This window comes from Phyllobates terribilis, unplaced genomic scaffold (assembly GCF_046119375.1).
Source record: "Phyllobates terribilis strain yellow unplaced genomic scaffold, ASM4611937v1 Scaffold_3__8_contigs__length_932513732, whole genome shotgun sequence".
Classification (NCBI taxonomy): Eukaryota; Metazoa; Chordata; class Amphibia; order Anura; family Dendrobatidae; genus Phyllobates; species Phyllobates terribilis.
This window is the reverse complement of record NW_027362763.1, coordinates 284,795,358-284,817,534: the sequence shown is the minus strand read 5'-3', so window position 1 is coordinate 284,817,534 and position 22,177 is coordinate 284,795,358. Positions and strand designations below refer to the sequence as shown.

At 42.9% G+C, this 22,177-nt stretch overlaps 1 protein-coding gene across 2 annotated transcripts in view; it reads left to right on the top strand.

Annotated features, from left to right (window-relative positions):
- The window catches only part of PDCD10 (programmed cell death 10), a 44,930-nt gene that overhangs the window by 17,583 nt on the left and 5,170 nt on the right, over nucleotides 1-22,177 (top strand). For both annotated transcript variants that reach the window (XM_073674831.1, XM_073674830.1), the window contains exons 3-7: nucleotides 1,150-1,203; nucleotides 14,081-14,198; nucleotides 15,914-16,040; nucleotides 19,749-19,827; nucleotides 20,442-20,524. In XM_073674831.1, the coding sequence (XP_073530932.1) occupies nucleotides 1,150-1,203; nucleotides 14,081-14,198; nucleotides 15,914-16,040; nucleotides 19,749-19,827; nucleotides 20,442-20,524 (461 nt within the window). The remainder of the gene's footprint in view (nucleotides 1-1,149; nucleotides 1,204-14,080; nucleotides 14,199-15,913; nucleotides 16,041-19,748; nucleotides 19,828-20,441; nucleotides 20,525-22,177) is intronic.

Sequence of the window (22,177 nt, the reverse complement as noted above, 5' to 3'; positions counted from 1 at the left end):
AGTTTGTTTTCGAATTTTATTTTTTTGTTTACAGATTGAGTTAACTTCTATATTTTGATAGGTCTGATTTATATATATATAATTTTTATCTTTATTGTATTTTGGTATCCTTAGAGTTAGAGGACTTGAATGTGCAAATCTGTTTGCTCGCTTGTGCTGTACACAGTAGTACTATAGTATTGCTGCATATAGTAGAAATGACTGTCTCTTTTGACGCTCTGCTACAAGCTGCTGAGAAGTTTGAGTGGCTTTTAACAGTCATGGGCAGTGCTCCGGTCCACGCACGACTGTTAGAGGCACATTGTGGCTGTGGTTACAGCCATTATTGGCTGGGTTTGGGTGAGCCCATTCCTTTCACCCGCTACCGTCTTGCGCCGTACATGTATCGCTAGTCAATAAAGTTGTTTAAACCTGAGTTTTTCTAGCGGCGTTAGGTGGCAACAGTAGATCGCTGCTACCCCTGAAGTAGTCACCCAGTTTTCCTAGAAATCAGTGTGGGGAAAAAGTATCATATAGAATTTTATATTTACACCTTTTTTTTTTTTTTTTTGGTCCCCTTTCATAATAAAAAATTAAATGTCAGGCCGTCTTGCCTTTTTAAAATAAATTTAAACGGAACCTGTCATGTGAAAACGCTATCTGATCTTCCATTAGGGGATTATAGAGCAGGAGGAGATGATCAGACTGATGTACATCTTGTTTTTTTTTAAAGTTCCAGTAAAACTTGTATTCTGTTTATTGAAATCCCTTGTGGTTGTGTGAAATAGGAGTCCAGTGGGCGGTGCTACTCGGTGATTGACAGTCTCCCCATATGACTGCATGCAGAGGCGGCTGTCAGTCACTAGTAGCACCGCCCACTGGACTTTTAGGAATACAAAAACCACTGATTTCCATAAATGAAACACAAGTTATACTGAATCTTTTCACTGAATATATCATTCTGCTCCTCTTCTCAATCTCTATACAGTGCTAAGGTTCTTTAGATCCTCAATGTATACGCCTGGGATATTAACCCTGCGTTAGTGAGTTTCTAATGCTTGTATGTATTTGGAAAGGGTATTGATTTTCCTGTTTTTATGCAGTAGAAGCAAACAAGTGATTATTGAGGCATTCACTTTCTTCATTTCTTTTTTCCTTCCCATCTCCCAGTTAGAGCGTGTAAACCTCTCGGCAGCTCAGACTCTTCGGGCAGCTTTTATAAAGGTAAGAGATTTTTGTCCATTTTCTACTCTGCACCAGGAACCAATAAGTTTCTGGGTTTATTGACCCTTCTGAAGTTTTATTAGTGTACTTTGAGACGTGGCGGATTTGCAGCAAAGGTGCTGAAAGTAATGCAAACTTTACTCTTCAGCGTCCTGGGGAAAGACACTGAAATGTAATTTCTGGTTCATGGACAACAGTCTGCAGATTTACTTCTGTTTCCAGATTTCATTATGGATTTGATGCCAAGTAATTTGTGTTGTTTAATTGAGGATTTTCTCCATTGACCAAAGTGGGCAAATCCACAAGAAAATGAGCGCGTTGTGGAATTCACAATCCACTCGGGGTTGTGCCTGGATTATATATTTTTTATTTTTTTTTTACATATTCCCATTTCTGAGATCATATAGCAGGAAACCTGCCACTCTGAATGGTACGTTCTAATGGTTGATTTTTTTTTTGATTATTTTATATATAGATAGATACACACATGGTCAAAATTGTTGGTACCCCTCGTTTAATGAAAGAAAAACCCACAATGGTCACAGAAATAACTTGAATCTGACAAAAGTAATAATAAATTAATCATCTATGAAAATGAACAAATAAAAGTCAGTCATTGCTTTTCAACCCTGCGTCCACAGAATTTAAAAAAAAAATTTAACTCATGAAAATAGGCCTGGACAGAAATGATGGTACCCCTGAAAATAATGTGACAAAAGGGACATGTTAAGTATCCACTAATTATCATCACAGGTGTCTACAATCTTGTAATCACTCAGTGGGCCTGTATATAGGGCTACAGATACTCACTGTGCTGTTTGGTGACATGGTGTGTACCACACTCAACATGGACCAGAGGAAGCAAAGGAAAGAGTTGTCTCAGGAGATTAGAAAGAAAATTATAGACCAGCATGGTAAAGGTTATAAGACCATCTCAAAGCAGCTTGATGTTCCTGTGATTACAGTTGCACATATTATTCAGAAATTTAAGATCCATGGGACTGTAGTCAATCTCCCTGGACGTGGCTGCAGGAGGAAAATTAATAACAAATCAAAGAGACAGATAATACGAATGGTAACAAAAGAGCCCAGGATAACTTCTAAAGAGATTAAAGGTGAACTTCAAGCTCAAGGAACATCAGTGTCAGATCGCACCATCTGTGATTGTTTGATCCAAAGTGGACTTCATGGGAGGCGACCAAAGAGAATACCATTGTTGAAAAAAAAAAATCATAAAGCCAGACTGGAATTTGCCAAACTACATGTTGACAAACCACAAAGCTTCTGGGAGAATGTCCTATGGACAGATGAGACAAAAATGGAAGTTTTTGACAAAGCACATCAGCTCTATGTTCACAGACGGAAAAATGAAGCATATCAAGAAAAGAACACTGTCCCTACTGTGAAACATGGCGGAGGCTCTGTTATGTTCTGGGGCTGCTTTGCTGCATCTGGCACAGGTGTCTTGAATCTGTGCAGGGTACAATGAAATCTCAAGACTATCAAGGGATTCTAGAGAGAAATGTGCTGCCCAGTGTCAGAAAGCTTGGTCTCAGTCGCAGGTCATGGGTCTTACAACAGGATAATGACCCAAAACACACAGCTAAAAACACCCAAGAATGGCTAAGAGGAAAACATTGGAATATTCTGAAGTGGCCTTCTGTGAGCCCTGACCTAAATCCTATGGAGCATCTTTGGAAAGAGCTGAAACATGACGTCTGGAAAAGGCAACCTTCACACACAAGACAACTGGAGCAGTTTGCTCATGAGGAGTGGGCCAAAATACCTGTCGAGAGATGCAGAAGTCTCATTGACAGTTACAGGAATCTTTTGATTGCAGTGATTGCCTCCAAAGGTTGTTCAACAAAATATTAAGTTAAGAGTACCATCATTTCTGTCCAGGCCTATTTCATGAGTTTAATTTTTTTTTTTTTTTTTAATTCTGTGGAAGAAGGGATGAAAAGCAATGTCTGACTTTCATTTGTTCATTTTCATAGATTTTTAATGTATTACTTTTGTCAGATTCAAGTTTTTTCTGTTACCAATGTGTGCGCACACACGCACACTCACACTCACACACACTGCTCAAAAAATAAAGGGAACACTCAAATAACACATCCTAGATCTGAATGAAATATTATCATTGAATACTTTGTTCTGTACAAAGTTGAATGTGCTGACAACAAAATCACACAAAAATCATCAATGGAAATCAAATTTATTAACCAATGGCTGCCTGGATTTGGAGTCACCCCCAAAATTAAAGTGGAAAAACACACTACAGGCTGATCCAACTTTGATTTAATGTCCTTTAAAACAAGTCAAAATGAGGCTCAGTATTGTGTGTGGCCTCCACGTGCCTGTATGACCTCCTTATAATGACGTTGGTGGATGGAGTGAGACATGATGTCCCAGATGTGCTCAGTCGGATTCAAGTCTGGGGAACGGGCGGGCCAGTCCATAGCTTCAATGCCTTCATCTTGCAGGAACTGCTGACACACTCCAGCCACATGAGGTCTGGCATTGTCCTGCATTAGGAGGAACCCAGGGCCAACCGCACCAGCATATGGTCTCACAAGGGGTCTGAGGATCTCATTTCGGTACCTAATGGCAGTCAGTCTACCTCTGGCGAGCACATGAGGACTGTGCGGCCCTCCAAAGAAATGCCACCCCACACCATTACTGACCCACTGCCAAACCGGTCATGCTGAAGGATGTTGCAGGCAGCAGATCGCTCTCCACGACATCTCCAGACTGTCACGTCTGTCACATGTGCTCAGTGTGAACCTGCTTTCATCTGTGAAGAGCACAGGGTGCCAGTGGAGACTTTGCCAATTCTGGTGTTCTGTGGCAAATGCCAAGCGTCCTGCAGTGTTGGGCTGTGAGCACAACTCCCATCTGTGGACGTCAGGCCCTCATACCACCCACATGGAGTCGGTTTATAACAGTTTGTGCAGACACATGCACATTTGTGGCCTGCTGGAGGTCATTTTGCAGGGCTCTGGCAGTGCTCCTCCTGTTCCTCCTTGCACAAAGGTGGAGGTAGTGGTCCTGCTGCTAGGTTGTTGCCCTCCTATGGCCCCCTCCATGTCTCCTGGTGTACTGGCCTGTCTCCTGGTAGCGCCTCCAGCCTCTGGACACTACTCTGACAGACACGGCAAACCTTCTTGCCACAGCTCGCATTGATGTGCCATCCTGGATGAGCTGCACTACCTGAGCAACTTCTGTGGGTTGTAGAGTCCGTCTCATGCTACCACGAGTGTGATGGCACAACCAACATTCAAAAGTCACCAAAACATCAGTCAGAAAGCATTGGTACTGAGATGTGGTCTGTGGTCCCCACCTGCAGAACCACTCCTTTATTGAGGCTGTCTTGATAATTGCCAATAATTTCCATCTATTATCTATTCCATTTGCACAACAGCATGTGAAATTGTCAATCAGTGTTGCTTCCTAAGTGGACAGTTTGATTTCACAGAAGTTTGATTAATTTGGCGTTATATTCTATTGTTTAAGTGTTCCCTTTTATTTTTTGAGGTGTGTGTGTAATAAATATGGAGGTGCTTCTCACTAAATTAGAATATCATCAAAGTTAATTTATTTCAGTTCTTCAATGCAAAAAGTGAAACTCATATATTATATAGAGTCATTACAAACATAGTGATCTATTTCAAGTGTTTATTTCTGTTAATGTTGATGATTATGGCTTACAACCAATGAAAACACAAAAGTCATTATCTCAGTAAATTAGAATACTTTATAACAGCTTGAAAAATGTTTTTAAAATCCAAAATGTTGGCCTACTGAAATGTATGTTCAGTAAATGCACTCAATACTTGGTCGGGCTCCTTTTGCATCAATTACTGCATCAATGCGGCGTGGCATGGAGGCGATCAGCCTGTGGCACTGCTGAGGTGTTATGGAAGCCCAGGTTGCTTTGATAGCAGCCTTCAGCTCGTCTACATTGTTGAGTCTGGTGTCTCTCATCTTCCTCTTGACAATACCCCATAGATTCTCTATGGGGTTAAGGTCAGGCGAGTTTCCTGGCTGATCAAGCACTGTGATACTGTTGTTTTTAAACCAGGTATTGGTACTTTTGGCAGTGTGGACAGGTGCCAAGTCCTGCTGGAGAATGAAATTTCCATCTCCAAAAAGCTTGTCGGCAGAGGGAAGCATGAAGTGCTCTAACATTTCCTGGTAGACAGCTGCTCTGACTTTGGTCTTGATAAAACACAGTGGACCTACACCAGCAGATGACATGGCTCCCCAAACTATCACTGATTGTGGAAACTTCACACTAGACCTCAAGCAGCTTGGATTGTATGCTCCACTCTTCCTCCAGACTCTGGGACCTTGATTTCCAAATGAAATGCAACATTTAATTTCATCTGAAAACAACACCTTGGACCACTGAGCAACAGTCCAGGTCTTTTTCTCCTTGGCCCCGGTTACACTTCTGGCGTTATCTATTAGTCATGAGTGGCTTGAAACAAGGAATGCGACACTTGTAGCCCATGTCCTGGATACGTCTGTGTGTGGTAGCTCTTGAAGCAGTGACTCCAGCAGCAGTCCACTCCTTGCGAATCTCACCCAAATTTTTGAATGATGTTTTCTTACCAATCCTTTTCAAGGCTGTTGTTATCCTGGTTGCATGTGAACTTTTTTCTACCACACTTTCCTTCCACTCAACTTTCCATTAATATGCTTGGATTCAGCACTCTGTGAACAGCCAGCTTCTGTAGCAATGACCTTTTGTGGCTTACCCTCCTTGTGGAGTGTCAATGACTGCCTTTTGGACATCTGTCAAGTCCACAGTCTTCCCCATGATTGTGGAGCCTACTGAAACAGACTTTGGGACCTTTTTAAACTTTTCAAAAGCCTTTGCAGGTGTTTTTTGTTATTTATTCTAATTTTCTGAGATAATGACTTGATGATTATGGCTTACAGCCAATGAAAACACAACATTAACAGAAATAAACACTTGAAATAGATCACTGTTTGTAATAACTCTATATAATGAGTTTCACTTTTTGAATTGAAGGAACTGAAATAAATTAACTTTTTGATTATATTCTAATTTAGTGAGATGCACCTGTATATATCTTTCATGTTGTAAATTTTAAGTCTGATTTTGGTGGAAAATCAGCTCTAGAAATCCAGAGCTGACACTTGGATATGCTTCAAATTTGCACTGCACTGTAACATGAAGAAAATAAAAAAATGAAGCCAGATCCATTGCCAGGTCCTTCTTTGAGCCCCTATTACACTAATGGGTGAATGCTGCTCTGCAAGGATACACGACCTGTCGCCTGTAGCAATCATGACAGTGACTTGTAAATCGACAGTGCTAGAATGGCCACCGCTAATAAATAAACGGACATTGACACTAAGAAGAGATTAACTAGGCCCTAAGGCGCAGTTTAAGTTTTGTCTGGGTTATGAATCCAGATTAGGGAATATACAACATGTTAGAATTTTAAAGTGCCATTGAATATGTTGGTGATATATAAAATAAAATATGTCCTAATAAAGGAGAGCTGGGGCCAAAATCAAGGGCATCCAACTGCTCTGCAGTTTTGTTGGTAAATAAAATGCTTCTCTGGACTTTAATACAAAAGTGATGCCTAAAACCTGCATATAGCTATCCACTACCCACTTGCCCTCTTCTTAGGGCATTTTATAAATGCAGTATTTTAGAGGTTCTGCCCAAGTAAAGTGGGGGAGCTTCATCTCAGTTGTCCTGGATTTTAACTCCTATAAAGATCAGATGCTTTTAGTTTTTCCTCCCTTTCTTCCAACAGTCATAACTTTATCTTTCACTTTTCCATAGTATACGAGTGCTTACTTTTTGCGGGAGAAAGTGTAGCTTTGACTCCATTTATTTTACCATACGTACAGGGGTGGCCAAAAGTATTGGCACCCCTGCAATTCTGTCAGATAATACTCAGTTTCTTCCTGAAAATGATTGCAATCACAAATTCTTTGGTATTATTCTCTTCATTTAATTTTGTCTTCAATGAAAAAACACAAAAAGAATTGTCCTAAAGCCAAATTGGATATAATTCCACACCAAACCTATAAAAGGGGGTGGACAAAAGTATTGGCACGGTTTGAAAAATCATGTGATGCTTCTCTAATTCGTGTAATTAACAGCACCTGTAACTTACCTGTGGCACCTAACAGGTGTTGGCAATAACTAAATCACACTTGCAGCCAGTTAACATGGATTAAAGTTGACTCAACCTCTATCCTGTGTCCTTGTGTGTACCACATTGAGCTTGGAGAAAAGAAAGAAGACCAAAGAACTTGAGAAACCAAATTGTGAGGACGCATGAGCAATCTCAAGGCTACAAGTCCATCTCCAAAGACCTGAATGTTCCTGTGTCTTCCGTGCGCAGTGTCATCAAGAAGTTTAAAGCCCATGGCACTGTGGCTAACCTCCCTAGATGTGGACGGAAAAGAAAAATTGACGAGAGATTTCAACGCAAGATTGTGCGGATGGTGGATAAAGAACCTCGACTAACATCCAAACAAGTTCAAGCTGCCCTGCAGTCCGAGGGTACAACAGTGTCAACCCGTACTATCCGTCGACGTCTGAATGAAAAGGGACTGTATGGTAGGATACCCAGGAAGACCCCACTTCTTACCCCGAGACCTAAAAAAGCCAGGCTGGAGTTTGCCAAAACTTACCTGAGAGAGCCTAAAATGTTTTGGAAGAATGTTCTCTGGTCAGATGAGACAAAAGTAGAGCTTTTTGGGAAAAAGCATCAACATAGAGTGTACAGGAAAAAAAAAAGAGGCAGTCAAAGAAAAGAACACTGTCCCTACAGTCAAACATGGCGGAGGTTCCCTGATGTTTAGGGGTTGCTTTGCTGCCTCTGGCACTGGACTGCTTGACCGTGTGCATGGCATTATGAAGTCTGAAGACTACCAACAAATTTTGCAGCATAATGTAGGGCCCAGTGTGAGAAAGCTGGGTCTCCCTCAGAGGTCATGGGTCTTCCAGAAGGACAATGACCCAAAACACACTTCCAAAAGCACTATAAAATGGTTTGAGAGAAAGCACTGGAGACTTCTAAGGTGGCCAGCAATGAGTCCAGACCTGAATCCCATAGAACACCTGTGGAGAGATCTCAAAATGGCAGTTTGGAGAAAGCACCCTTCAAATATCAGGGACCTGGAGCAGTTTGCCAAAGAAGAATGGTCTACAATTCCAGCAGAGCATTGTAAGAAACTCATTGATGGTTACCGGAGGCGGTTGTTCGCAGTTATTTTGGCTAAAGGTTGTGCAACCAAGTATTAGGCTGAGGGTGCCAATACTTTTGTCTGGCCCATTTTTGGAGTTTTGTGTGAAATGATCAATGATTTGATTGTTGCTTCATTCTCTTTTGTGTTTTTTCCTTGCAAGCAAATTAAATGAAGATAATAAGACCAAAGAATTTGTGATTGCAATCATTTTCAGGAAGAAACTGAGTATTATCTGACAGAATTGCAGGGGTGCCAATACTTTTGGCCACCACTGTATAATCTGCTGAAAAAAGTGGGGGAAAAAATTCTACGTTCGGTGAAAAGGTGGCGAAGAAGAAAAATGCCATTTTTTTTTTTTAAATTATTTTACTGGGATCACTCTGCAGTAAGAATGACTTGTCAGCAGAACTCTCCAATTCAAAACTGGGTTGTTTGTTTTTTTATTTTTTTTTCCATTTTTACCGTTTAAATTTGTGGAAAAGGGGGGTGATTTCAAAGGGAACCTGCCTCCAGGCTTTCCCAAAATAAACTAATACTACCACCTTTGCCTCTTATACAGCAGTTTACCATCCTGCATAGTCCGAAACCCTCTTGCATGTCTAAAAAAAAATCTGTTTTATAATGCCCTCCCATACGGTCCAGTCCGATGGGCGTTGCTGGTCACCTCCTCTATCCCCATCCCTCCTGCCCTGCTTCATGCGTCCTACTTCATCCACACAGCTCCCCCTATCTCAATCCTGCGCAGATGTACTTAGCTCTTCCCTGCTAAGCATTATAGTACTTTGTTCTGCCATCCTCAGAGCAAAAGTACACATGCGCAGGATGGAGATTGGGGGCTCTGTGTGGATGACATGGGACGCATGAAGCAGGGCTGGAGGATGGGGATAGAGGAGGCACCAATGTAGAGAAAGAAGCTGTTTACTGGATGCAGCAGCTGACACAATCTGAGCTCTGCTAGAGCTCTTGAGCTAACCCTGCCCACACCACAGCTTTCTATGTACATAGTCTATAGACAGTAAGCTGCTTATCACAGGAGGGGGCGTGGTCAGAGCAGGGCTCATTTGAGTTTATAGTCCAAGCAGTGATAATCCCCTGTTGATAAAATATTTAATGTATGGAAACAGCACACAGCCAAGGCATCTGATATAAGGCATAGAGGGATCACTCTCCTCAGCAGTCTATAACCTGTATGTTCCTTTAATAGTTTAGAAAGGTCAAATATGGTGACAGATTCCCTTTAAAGGAGTCGACCACTACTCAACCTCTTCTCAATCTGTATGATTGTCCCCAGTAAAATAACACCTTTACTCCTCCAGTGATGGTGCTGTTTCAGTGGTATCTGCACTGGCTCTCGTGTCAGTCACGTGATCCCTGTGGCCAATCGGCAGTTGCTTCACTCTTTGGACGAATCACATACATTAGGAGGAACTGAGGGCAGTAGCTCTGACTTCTTCTGGATGTATGTGATTTGTCTGAAATCGGGGAGAGTAAAGCCGCGATGATTGGCTGCAGGGATCGCTTGATGATGTAACAATGTCACGTGAGCCCCAGGAGAGACCATGGTGACACCGCTGGAATGACACCAGCACTGGAGGAGAGTTAGAAGTTATTTTTCTGGGGGCAAACATACAGCTTGAGAAGGGGGTTGTCCATGTAGTGAGATTCGCAGAAGCAATTGGCTGGCATACTATACCCAGCATCTGACCTGTGTGGAGCCCACTCTAAAGTTTAAACTAATCCATATCAGTCGTGGTGTGTGAAGGGGTTGTCAAAAGCTCAAGCTTAAAGGGGTTGTCTATGTAAATTAAAAAAAAAAATCTGCATCCTCACCTTAATGATCCCCTGACTATTCTGTCCTTGAGTTGCTTGGTTTAAAGACTAATCTTGATGCCTCTACTTCCGCACAGACGGGCTAAGGGGCGCTGTAGAGCTCACATGTCTGTTTGACCTGGGCATTATGTATCCTACTAAATGTACATGTGCCAGTCAGTAGAATCTATGTAACTTTCTTTTTAACAGAGGACTGCACAAAAAAAGTTGTTCCTCAAACATTTCTTCACCTCCCATTTGAAAACTTTAATCAGGCAGATGAAATGCAAATGTAATTAAAGCATTCCCATGCGACCCACAGGGCAGCGCCACCTCTGTTTGTACGCCAAGGTGACCTGCACTGTGTCTTAGATGTGGCAGATTAAGTGTTTTTCTAAAGCTGGCAGATGTAATGAATCACACTCTTATTAATGTGTTAGTGTTCCTGAACCCGCTTCACACAACTTCTTTAATAAAACCAAGCCGATTTTGATAAATTTAGCTGTAAACAAATCATTAACCGGCGGTCGGCAGCAGCGACTGCATTATTCTACACCCGAGAATTGAGATGAAGGATGGCAGAGAGGGATTATCCTGATATTGGACAAGGGAAATGAGTAGATAAATAATCCGCACTTTATTTAGGGGATTCAAATCCATAAAGTTATGTTGCGTAGATTTCTGACTATATCCCTCTGCCCGTTTTACCATATAAAGGGCTGTGTCCGTACAAGAACACCTGTCCCATCTGCCCTATTGGGTAATGTGGTCAATGTACCGTACGTGGTGGAGTCACTTGCTGGGGACCTCTTCTATGCAAAAAGTGGCTCTTTATTTCTGTGTCACCTGGCTGTAAATTCATTTTGTCTAGCAGCAGGAACAATTTGGGGCTAGACCCAGCTTTAAAGGGATTGCTCGCTCAGAATATAAATCAGGGGTCTATGCTCCCCCCTTTAAGTACCCGTATATGTCCCATTATCTCTTGTTTATTTCCACTTCTCAATGATGTCTCCATCACGTAACTGTCTTCTGCATGGTCAGTGGGGATTGTGATTTTGCTTTGAACCGTCTTGTAAATAAGGGAAAACAATCATCACCTGGGAAACAGGTATTTTAAAAAGTTAACCCTTTGGCACAACATGACATGCAGGTATGTCCTCTATGGGGCGCAGTTGCCTCTGAATGGCATACATATACATCATTGTGATTTCTGAGGCCAGGAGCTGTGCCTGCCCATAAAATCACCACGGGAGTTCACACCGCTTGTATCGAGAGCTCTGATCTCGTTATTTTACCCCTTTAGATGCTGTGGTCAGTAGTGAATGCGTCATCTACGTAGTTGACAGTGGGGAGAGCCTTCCTTTATCAACCCATTGGCCTCTGCAACACAATCATGGGGTACAATTTGCTCTAAGTTACCATATTAGCACTTTTCTTTGTACACCCACAAAGATTGGGCCAAATATCTAGGGTACATGTTGCACCGGCAGGCATGCTACACTGTAATACAGAAGTATTGCAGGTTAGTAGTATATGAACAACCAAGCCCGTGCATGTTTAACTGCCCTAGTCTAGTGGGACAAAATCTAGAATAAAGTGTAAAGAAAACCTAAGACAGACAAAATGCCCAAAACCCACATTTTCAAGAAATGAAAAAGCACACTTGGCTTTCCCACATGGGTTAGAAGCTTGTACTGTATTATCACATTATGTAACCTACCCTGTGAAATCTGTAGAGAGGAAAAAAATACAAGTACTGTTTGTTCGCACCCTTCCTCAAAGAAATGGGAAATGTCAATTTCGTGCAAAAAAAAACAAAAAAAGGTCATTGCATCACTTAGCCAATAGAAAAATATATATCTCTCTCAAAGCACAAACCCAGTCCTAAAGGATCAAAGTTTTTGTTATGGGGTTATGCCATTACTTTTAACCCTTCCCTGACCAAGCGACTCTCCGTTCTTGTGCTTCCGTTTTCTTTCCTCCCCTTCTTCCAAGGACTATAGCTTGTTTTTTTGCTGAACAAGTTGTACTGTTGAATGACCCCATTCTTTTTATCATGATGTACTGGTGAATGCAAAAAACATTCCAAATGCGGAGAAAAAAAAAAACCAATTCCGAAATTGTTTTTTTTTGGCTTTTAGTTACCGTATTGACTTGGCAATATGATTCTCCAGGATATGGGAGGAAAATGGGATGGTGGGGGGGGGGTGTCTTATAATCTGAAGGTAGCTTACCTGGAGGGCAACTGCGATGGAGTGGAGTCACAGGAGGCAGGGTCGTTACTTCAGGAGGCTGGCAGCGGCAGGAATGGAGTGATGCTGTGGGCCCTGGGCTGGGAGGAGAGGGGTGTCCTGGCGGTGCGAGGCTGCAGGCCCTCGGCTCTCATAAGATGTCTGTGGTGAGCGGAGTCGTTCCCCCCCCCCCCCCCCCTTGATTTTCCTACAGTGGTCTTTGGGAAAATGGCCACCAGAGACGGTGCATGCGCAGATCGAGCTCTGGAGACAAGCTCTCTCCCGAGATATCAATCTGTGCATGCTCCGCCTTCTGCCATTTTCCCGAAGCCCACTGCAAGGAAATAAATGGGAGGTGGACTCCAATCACTGCCGACATCTTAAGAGAGCCCAGGGCCCGCAGCCTTGAAACCCCCAGTACACCCCCGTCCTCTCAGCACGGTGCCCGCAGCATCTCCTGAAGCAGCGACCCTGCCTTCTGTAACCCTGCTCTGCGGCTCACCCCCTTCCCCAGTAAGCTGCTGTAAAGTCTGACTAGAAGGTGCACCACCATTATATTTAAAACCTTTTTTTTTCCTGTTTTTCTCTCCAAAATTTGGGGTGCATCTTATGGGCCGGTGCATCCTATAGTTCACAAAATACAGTATAGATAGGTCTTCAACAGTCTCCCGGCCATCATGGCAACCATTCTGTGCCTTGCAGGCATTACCATGGGTACATAGAATGAAGCTCCCCATGCCAGCACACATTAAATGCCGCTCTGAAATTGACAGGTGGCACTTGACAGGCTAACAGCGGTGAGCGAAGCTACGCTCCACCTACAGCGGTTAGATATCACAGCCATCATCTGCCAGGAAAGATGCACTCTCTGCTTGCAAGCCCGCATCAAAGTTAGGGAGTCCCCATATGACGTAATTGTGCGTCATATGTTGGGAAGGTGTTAAAAAGAAACTATATTTTCAACAAACTTTGCATAATTAGCACAAGCGCGTTTTAAGAAACTTGAAAAATCTCATCAGAGAATTCAGCTTCTTTCTCCACTTTTGAGACACTACTTCAACTCCTCCACTTAAACTGAAACCTCAATGTGCAGGCAGACCTTGTTTCTTATTTATACTCCTTTAGAGATGGACGGAGGAGTGAGGAAAAGATAATGTAAGAAAACAAGCTGAGGGAAACCACAGATCATGCTGAGCTGTCTGACAAGTCTTTTGCCTCACCCCAAAGCTTGATTCACATCCACAAAGCTCAGTACTGATGTATAATTTACTCCATGCAGTTGCTGCTTCCATCTGTGTTCTAAGGAATGGAGATCAGAAATCTATCTGTGTATAGGAGATATCATAGCAATTAGTCTCCTTATTCCAGCTCATAGTTAGTTACAAATGGAGAGCCTGCAGAGAGAAACTTCTGAAAATGCAGGATATGTGGTATAATGGGCAGACATAATTAGTCCTCATATGCACATACAGTGCAGCTTATTCTGAAGTTACTTGAAAGTGTCTTTACCCTTGAAGTACATGAAACAAATGTGCTCCTGTGCCCTGAATTATAAAATGTAACATTATATAATGTGGTTTTTCCCACAGGCAGAAAAAGAGAATCCAGGGCTCACGCAAGATATTATTACAAAAATCCTCGAAAAGAAGAGTGTGGAAGTAAATTTTACAGAATCTCTTCTACGTATGGCAGCTGATGATGTGGAAGGTTAGTGTACACTCTGGTGCATGCACCAATGCTGCATCTAGTAGTCATAATAAAATACTAGTCTTATTCTACTCGCAGCATTTTATCATAATTCTGGGGGATTGGGAGTTCATTTAAGCCACATATTTCAAACTCTGGCCTGCGGGACTTATCTGACCCACAAGGCGAGTATATTTGGCTATCAATGCCTAGCGGGCCCACATAGTATATTTGGCCCCCCGCCCGGTATCGCACTTTTTACTATATCAGCATCCTAGATGCCGATACAGTTGAAAGCAATGATTGAGGAAGGATCATCAGCTGACACTCCCTCTCCCATCATTCCTCCTCTGCGTCTGACATCTCGGTGCAGCGGGCACGATGACGTCATTACAACGCGCCCGCTGTGCAGAGGATCTGAAGACACCATGCAGAGACCGGAGCAGCGGGAGAACGGGAAGAGATCTAGGGGTAGGGGGGGTGGGGTAGAGCTTGAGGGGGGGAGGTAGAGATCTCACTGTGTTGAGCACTATGTGGGCCCCATTATACCGTGTGGAGGGCCGTGTGGGGATTACAGTTAGAATATCATATTGTGATGGGGTCACCATTCTTTGCTGGGGAGATTGAGGGAGATGGGTACAGTAGCATCATACAGTGCGTGTGGGGTAATTCAGTGTGGGGGTAAAATGTAATTTTTGTGGGACAACCCCTCTAAGTTTGTTTGCATATGAAAAATGTAATCATTTATATTTAATTATAAGAAAAATCTTCCTTGATTGTTGACAATTTTTTTTTTATAAATATCAAGGTTTCTCTTAAGGACTTCTGAAATGATAAAGTCTATGACAAATAGCTTGAAATTTCTGGCTATTTTGTTTCCATCAATGGTTGTGCTGTTTGGGTCATCCAACAAATGTCAGAGTGGTTTTTAAGGGGTACTCCGAGGAGATAAAAAAAAATGTATTGTAATAGCCATTCCTTCATAAGCTATAAAGATAACATGAATAGTTCAGCTTTCCACCCTCACAATACCTGCAATTATGTGATGTTGCAGCTGCTCCCCCTCCCTTATGGGACATTACATCACACATCAGGGGGCGTGGCCTGCTCCCTGCTGGTCTGCTTGTATACAGTCTGTTATTGGTGTGGCGTGGCCTGCTGGTCTGATTGTGTTCAGTCAGATATCGGTGTGACGTGGGCGTGGCCTGCTCTCGGCTGTAGCAGCAGCCAGCCCCTTGATAATATCGGACCACATACAAGCATAATATTAGGGGGCTGACTGTTACTAGCAGTTGGGAGCAGGCCATGCTGACGTCACGCCTTCAATATCGGAATGGAACACAAGCAGATGTATCACTGGCAGGGAGCTGGCCATGCCCTCTGTGTAAGGTAATGTCCTATAAGGGAGGGGGAGCAGTGAGGAGCAGCTGCAATGTCACACAGAATTGTAGGTAGTGTGAGGGTGAAAAAACTGCACTATTCATGTTATCCCAATAGTTTATGGTGCTATGGCCATTACAATAATTGTTTTCATCTCATTACTCCTTTTAAGGTTTGGTATGCAGCAAACCTTAGGAGTGGGCTGGCATGATCCAGTTAAGAGGGGATACAGTGTGGCTGGTCTCCCTGGCAATTTCCACAGGTTGTATTCTGTTAGTGGAGAGTGATCGCTGTTTCGATGTGCAGAGAGGGAAGCCTGACACTGACTGCTCTCAATGTTTTTCTATGGCACTTAGAATACATGATTGAAAGACCTGAGCCGGAGTTCCAGGAACTGAATGAAAAAGCGCGGGCACTTAAACAGATCCTTGGGAAAATACCTGATGAAATCAATGATAGAGTGAGGTTTCTTCAGACAATAAAGTGAGTGTTGTCTCCTCTTCACTTCTGCACCCATCTTCCTTTCACATGGAATACTGTTCTAGCTCTCCAAGTATATACGTATATGTATAGCAATGTGATAATGTCCTACAACCTATGGAGAACTGTTAGCTCACCAGCTACCAAGTAAAATGCCACGGCTCTCGGAGAGGATTGTAATTTTAATCCAGTGTTTCATTCATAGAAAATAAATTCCTAGGTAGACAGCACGTACAACTCCAACTCTGCATTAGGGTTGAGAAAGGTGGGACCTAAGTGCCTAGTACCAACTATGTGACAAGACTAGCCCTACATGAATACACTTATATCCATTACCTGAATGTGTTTGATTAATATAACACCGGACAAGGAATCCAATTCTCTGTGCACATTCAGTACGGTGCAGCGCTTTTCTCTGCCACACCGGTCCAAAACCTATGAAAAGTAAGAATTATTTCAAAATTAGAAGTGTTAATAGTTTACTTCATTTTTTTACCAATTAACAAAATGCAACCTAAGAAAATATAAATCAAATCTTTATTTGATGTGATCACTCTTCGCCTTCAAAACAGCATAAATTTTTCTAGCCACACTTGTACAAAGTCCTTTGAAGGAACTCAGCAGGGAGGTTGTTCCAAACATCTTTCAGAACTCACCACAGATCTTCCTTGGATTTCTGATTGCAAATCCTTGACTCTTCGTGTAGTTCCAGCCAGACTCTATGTTCAGATCAAGGCTCTGTATGGGCCATATCACTTCCAGGACTCCCATGTTCTTCTACACTGTTTATTCTTCTTAATGACATTGACTGAAGGTTGGGGTTGTCCTCCTGAAGGATAAATTTTAAGCCATTCAGAGACCTTCCTGTTGCATAAAGGTTAATTATCTCTGTATTTCTCAGCATTGAGGACACCTTAAATCCTGACCAAATCCTCAACTCCTTTTGCTAGAATGCAGCCCCTGACTTGCAAGAAACCTCCACTATTCATCACTCTTGTCTGCAGACCCTCACTATTGCACCACTCACCAGTCCTTTTGTTACAGCTTGATATTTAATTTTGAATATTCAATCCAGAGCACCTACAGCTAATATTTTTCACCCTCACCAGTTTTCCTTTAGTAGAGTCACTTAGCCTTGTTTACAGGTAGAAGGTATGGCTTTTTGCCTCCCAATTTTTCCATGAAGACCACTTTTAACCCGACTTAACCGAACAGTAGGTGGGTATAGCGGAGTCCCACTGATTGCTGCCAGTTCTGATGCAGTATAGCTGCCTTGTCTTGTTCCTGTGTTCAGTCTTGCTATGGTTTATGACCAGTGACATGAAACTATTTTCCACATCCTCCCTTTTTGCAGTAGTTTGGTTGTTCCTCACCCAGTTTTAAGCCTCTTATACACCTGTTTCAGTTAATAAATGTGTTTGAACCTACATATGAAAGTGAGGATAATCATCAGGTTTTGTACACTGCTCAAAAAAATAAAGGGAACACTTAAACAGAATATAACTCCAAGTAAATCAAACTTCTGTGAAATCAAACTGTCCACTTGGGAAGCAACACGGATTGACAATCAATTTCTCATGCTGTTGTGCAAATGGAATAGACAATAGATGGCAATTATCAAGACACACTCAATTAAGGAGTGGTTCTGCAGGTGGGGACCACAGACCACATCTCAGTACCAATGCTTTCTGGCTGATGTTTTGGTCACTTTTGAATGTTACTTGTTACTTTCACACTCGTGGTAGCATGAGACGGACGCTACAAACCACAAAAGTTGCTCAGGTAGTGCAGCTCATCCAGGATGGCACATCAATGCGAACTGTGGCAAGAAGGTTTGCTGTGTCTGTCAGCATAGTGTCCAGAGGCTGGAGGTGCTACCAGGAGACAGGCCAGTACACCAGGAGATGTGGAGGGGGCCGTAGGTGGGCAACAACCCAGCAGCAGGACCGCTACCTCCGCCTTTGTGCAAGGAGGAACAGGAGGAGCACTGACGGAGCCCTCCAAAATGACCTCCAGCAGGCCACAAATGTGCATGTGTCTGCACAAACGGTTAGAAACCGACTCCATGAGGGTGGTATGAGGGCCTGATGTCCACAGATGGGGGTTGTGCTCACAGCCCAACACCGGAGATGCTGTGGAGAGCGATCTGCTGCCTGCAATATCCTTCAGTATGACTGGTTTGGCAGTGGGTCAGTAATGGTGTGGGGTGGCATTTCTTTGGAGGGCCGCACAGCCCTCCATGTGCTCGCCAGAGGTAGCCTGATTGCCATTAGGTACCGAGATGAGATCCTCAGATCCCTTGTGAGACAATATGCTGGTGCGGTTGGCCCTGGGTTCCTCCTAATGCAGGACAATGCCAGACCTCATGTGGCTGGAGTGTGTAAGCAGTTCCTGCAAGATGAAGGCATTGAAGCAATGGACTGGCCCGCCCGTTCCCCAGACCTGAATCTGATTGAGCACATCTGGAACATCATGTCTCGCTCCATCCACCAACGTCACGTCACGTTGCACCACGGACTGTCCAGGAGTTGGCGGATGCTTTAGTCCAGGTCTGGGAGGAGATCCCACAGGAGACCATCCGCAACCAATCCAGGCCTCCATTGGTTAATAAATTTGATTTCCATTGATTTTTGTGATTTTGTTGTCAGCACATTCAACTTTGAACAGAACAAAGTATTCAATGAGAATATTTCATTCATTCAGATCTAGGATGTGTTATGAGTGTTCCCTTTATTTTTTTGAGCAGTGTATATGAGTAACTATACCAGACTATATCGTCCTACAAAATCCCTGACTTTGTGCTTGTGCCCCTAATCAATACTGTTTTGAAGGCACAGGGCGGTCACACCAAGTACTGATTAGAACTAGGCTTCTCTTCAGTTCAGCCACTTTAAAATTTGCTGATACAAATAACACCTCTATATTTTCCCACACCTGCATGAATCTTTTTCACCCTGCTGTTTTGCTATATTCACACTGCATTTGCCAGGACCAGATGTCTGGCTATACGACTCTTTACACAAAAGAATAAATACGTGTATAGTTATTGAAGAGCATGGCTGACTGCACTGAGTTTAGTACAGGCTGAGGGATCACTGTAGAAGCATATATTTAGTTATTAGCAGGGATCTGTCACTAAAAAACCCCTTTGCATAAGACTTCACAATGCTGGAGTGTAGAGCTGCTGAGTGTCTGCAGGTCCCGCTCTAGTGAGCCAGATCCATCTATGTAATGCCATGGGCAGCCATTCATATGAAGAGCTGCCTTATTATATTACATTTTGGAAGTGTTCTGAGGTTTTTTTTTTGTTTGTTTTTTTTTTAAATGCTGTTCAGTCAATCTGGTTGCTTACAATTGCAACAAAACCACAATACTCTGCTCTTAAAGCCCTGACTACATGTGGGTGAAGTAACACTAGGCACAGTGCTGTACTGCCGTTTGCCCACTGCAAGCAATCGCTGGTCCCAGCCATCCCATTCTGTACATACATGGCTGCAGTGCTTGTATCCTTGTCTTGCAGAGTATTGCTTCCAGGACCTGCCGTTGTTGCTGGAGTGGTGGCAGATTTAGGAAGGGGGTGATTTTATTAGTTTTTACAATATTGTCCTCCATATATAATTACATTGGACTAATCTGGCCTTGGTGGTACAGATAATCGGGAGTTTACCATCTTTTTTGTGTCATGTGTAATGTTACTTTTGTCACTTACAGGGACATTGCGAGTGCAATAAAGGAACTTCTGGACACAGTCAACAATGTTTTCAAAAAATATCAATATCAGAATCGTAGGGTAAGTGTCAAAAACCCCTAATGATTCTATCCTAAACTTATTTTACCAAACTTGCCAGCAAAGTGTGCCAAGTCTACATTTGTATCAGGTGCTTCTGCTGTACCCTCCTCATTTATGCCCCATAATGTCCCTGTGCCAGTACTGGAGTATTGGACCGGCCATGAACCCACGCCTGCTCCATGCCAGCTCAGTGTGGCTAATCTGAGGCTGACTGGTCAGTAGTGATGAGCGGCTGACAATCCCTGTACCTGTGCCATAATCCATCACCACCGAGGACAGCGACAGTGTATTAGCCAGAGTGGTGCAAATGGCATGCTTGGCACTGTGCCAGCGGTGCAGAGGGAAAGCTGGGTGCTAAAGAACACATTGCTAAAACTTGTCTGATTTTGTGGGTGTCAGTTTGTTACTGCAACATTTTCTGTTGCAATTTTTGGTCAAATAGCGGCTTAAAACATCACAGCGATGCACATGGGTGATGTCCGAGTCTGCTGTTCCAAAGCACTTCACATTGATGGTAAAACCAGAACGATGACGTGTCATTGACGTGTGAGGAGATGTCATTTTCTTACGTTACTGACTATTTGTGCTTTTTTTGTTTTGTTTTTTTTTTACAGGCACTAGAGCACCAAAAGAAAGAATTTGTAAAATACTCTAAAAGTTTTAGTGATACTCTCAAAACCTATTTTAAAGATGGAAAGTAAGTAGTTTTCTGTAACGTGACTCCTTCTAAAGTTGAATGTTCAGCTCCAGATGAGCGGCGTGCAGACCGCCCCCTAGTGGCCGCAGGTCATAATGAGAGACTGCAATGTGAAAAATTATTTGTGTTGTCTTGTATGGAAAAGTATGCACTTCAGAATACCAGAAAGCCTAGAATATTAAGCTATGAAGTAATACATAGGCACCTTTTAAAGCCACACACAAAATACTTGGCTGTCAAATATATAGGAAGAATGCAAGTGCTCTGAGAGCTGCTGCTAGACTCCTACAGCTTCTTGTCTATCCGAGAGCGAGAGGATTGGCCATCTGAAACTGGACACGCATGATTTTTATCTCCCCCTAACACCATTTATCGGAATAGTTTGAGGCCCCCCGTACACATTATACTGTCAGCAGAGCCCTCCAGTGTGCGAGGGGGGTCTAAAGCCCGCACCACTCCCACAACAAGAGGTGATTGGGGCAGCAGACGTCCCAGCTGCCACCTCTTAAGATGCGTGCTTGATCTCTCCAATCACATACATCACGTCAGGTATTGGTAGACATGATGTCACCTGTCCCAATCATCTCATGTCTGTTTTAGTAAGTAACTAGAAATGTGTGAATAATGTAATTGCAGTGTTACCAGTTGGGATGCATCTGTTCACATCACTTCTTAAAAGGGAAATGGTAACAGTCAGTTGTCAAGTTATTTCATACATTTCTAGCAGAAATAATAGAGGAATGGCGCAATACAGATGTACCAGAAAGGATGATCTAGTATTGGTATCTAATGGAGGCAAGTATTTGTGAAGTGGAAAGGAAATGATGCATGGTTTTCTAATTATTTTAAAAATATGAATCTGAAAATTGTGAGGTACACTTGTATTCACCCCCTGAGTCAATACTTTGTAGGACCACCCTTCGCTGCAGTTGCTGCTGCAAGTCTTTTGGGGTATGTCCCTACCAGCTTTGAACATCTGAGATGTTTCCTCCTTCTTTGCACACTCACTCTAGCTCATTGAGATTGGATGGAGAGCATCTGTGAACAGTAATTGTCTAGTCTTGACACAGATTCTCAACGGGATATAGGTCTGGACTGTGACTGGGCCATTCACACTTGAATATGCTTTCATCTAAACCATTCCATTATAGCTCTGGCAATACAGTATGTTTACTGTCTTTGTTCTGCTGGAAGGCAAACCTACTACCCAGTCTCAAGTAATTTGGTTCCTCTAACATCCGGGATTGCCCTGTATTTAGCTCCAACCATCTTCCCATCAACTCTGACCAGCTTCCCTGTCCCTGCTGAAGAAAAACCTCCCCACAGCATGATGCTGCCACCACCACGTTTGACGGTGGGGATGGTGTTTTCAGCACTTTGCATTTAGCTCAAAGTTCTTCTTTGGTCTCATCTGACTAAATAACTTTCTTCCACATACTAGCTGTGTCCCCTACTTGGCTTTTTGCAAACGGAACATCTTATGGCTTGCTTTCAAAAAATGGCTTTCTTCTTGTCACTCTTCCATAAAGGCCAGATTTGTGGAGTATACAACTAAGGGCACAGTCAGATGGCCATATAACACTGACAACTATCTCATCGCATTGCTCGGAATGGCTGGTGGCTCTCCTGACCCAAGCATGACAGCATGTATTA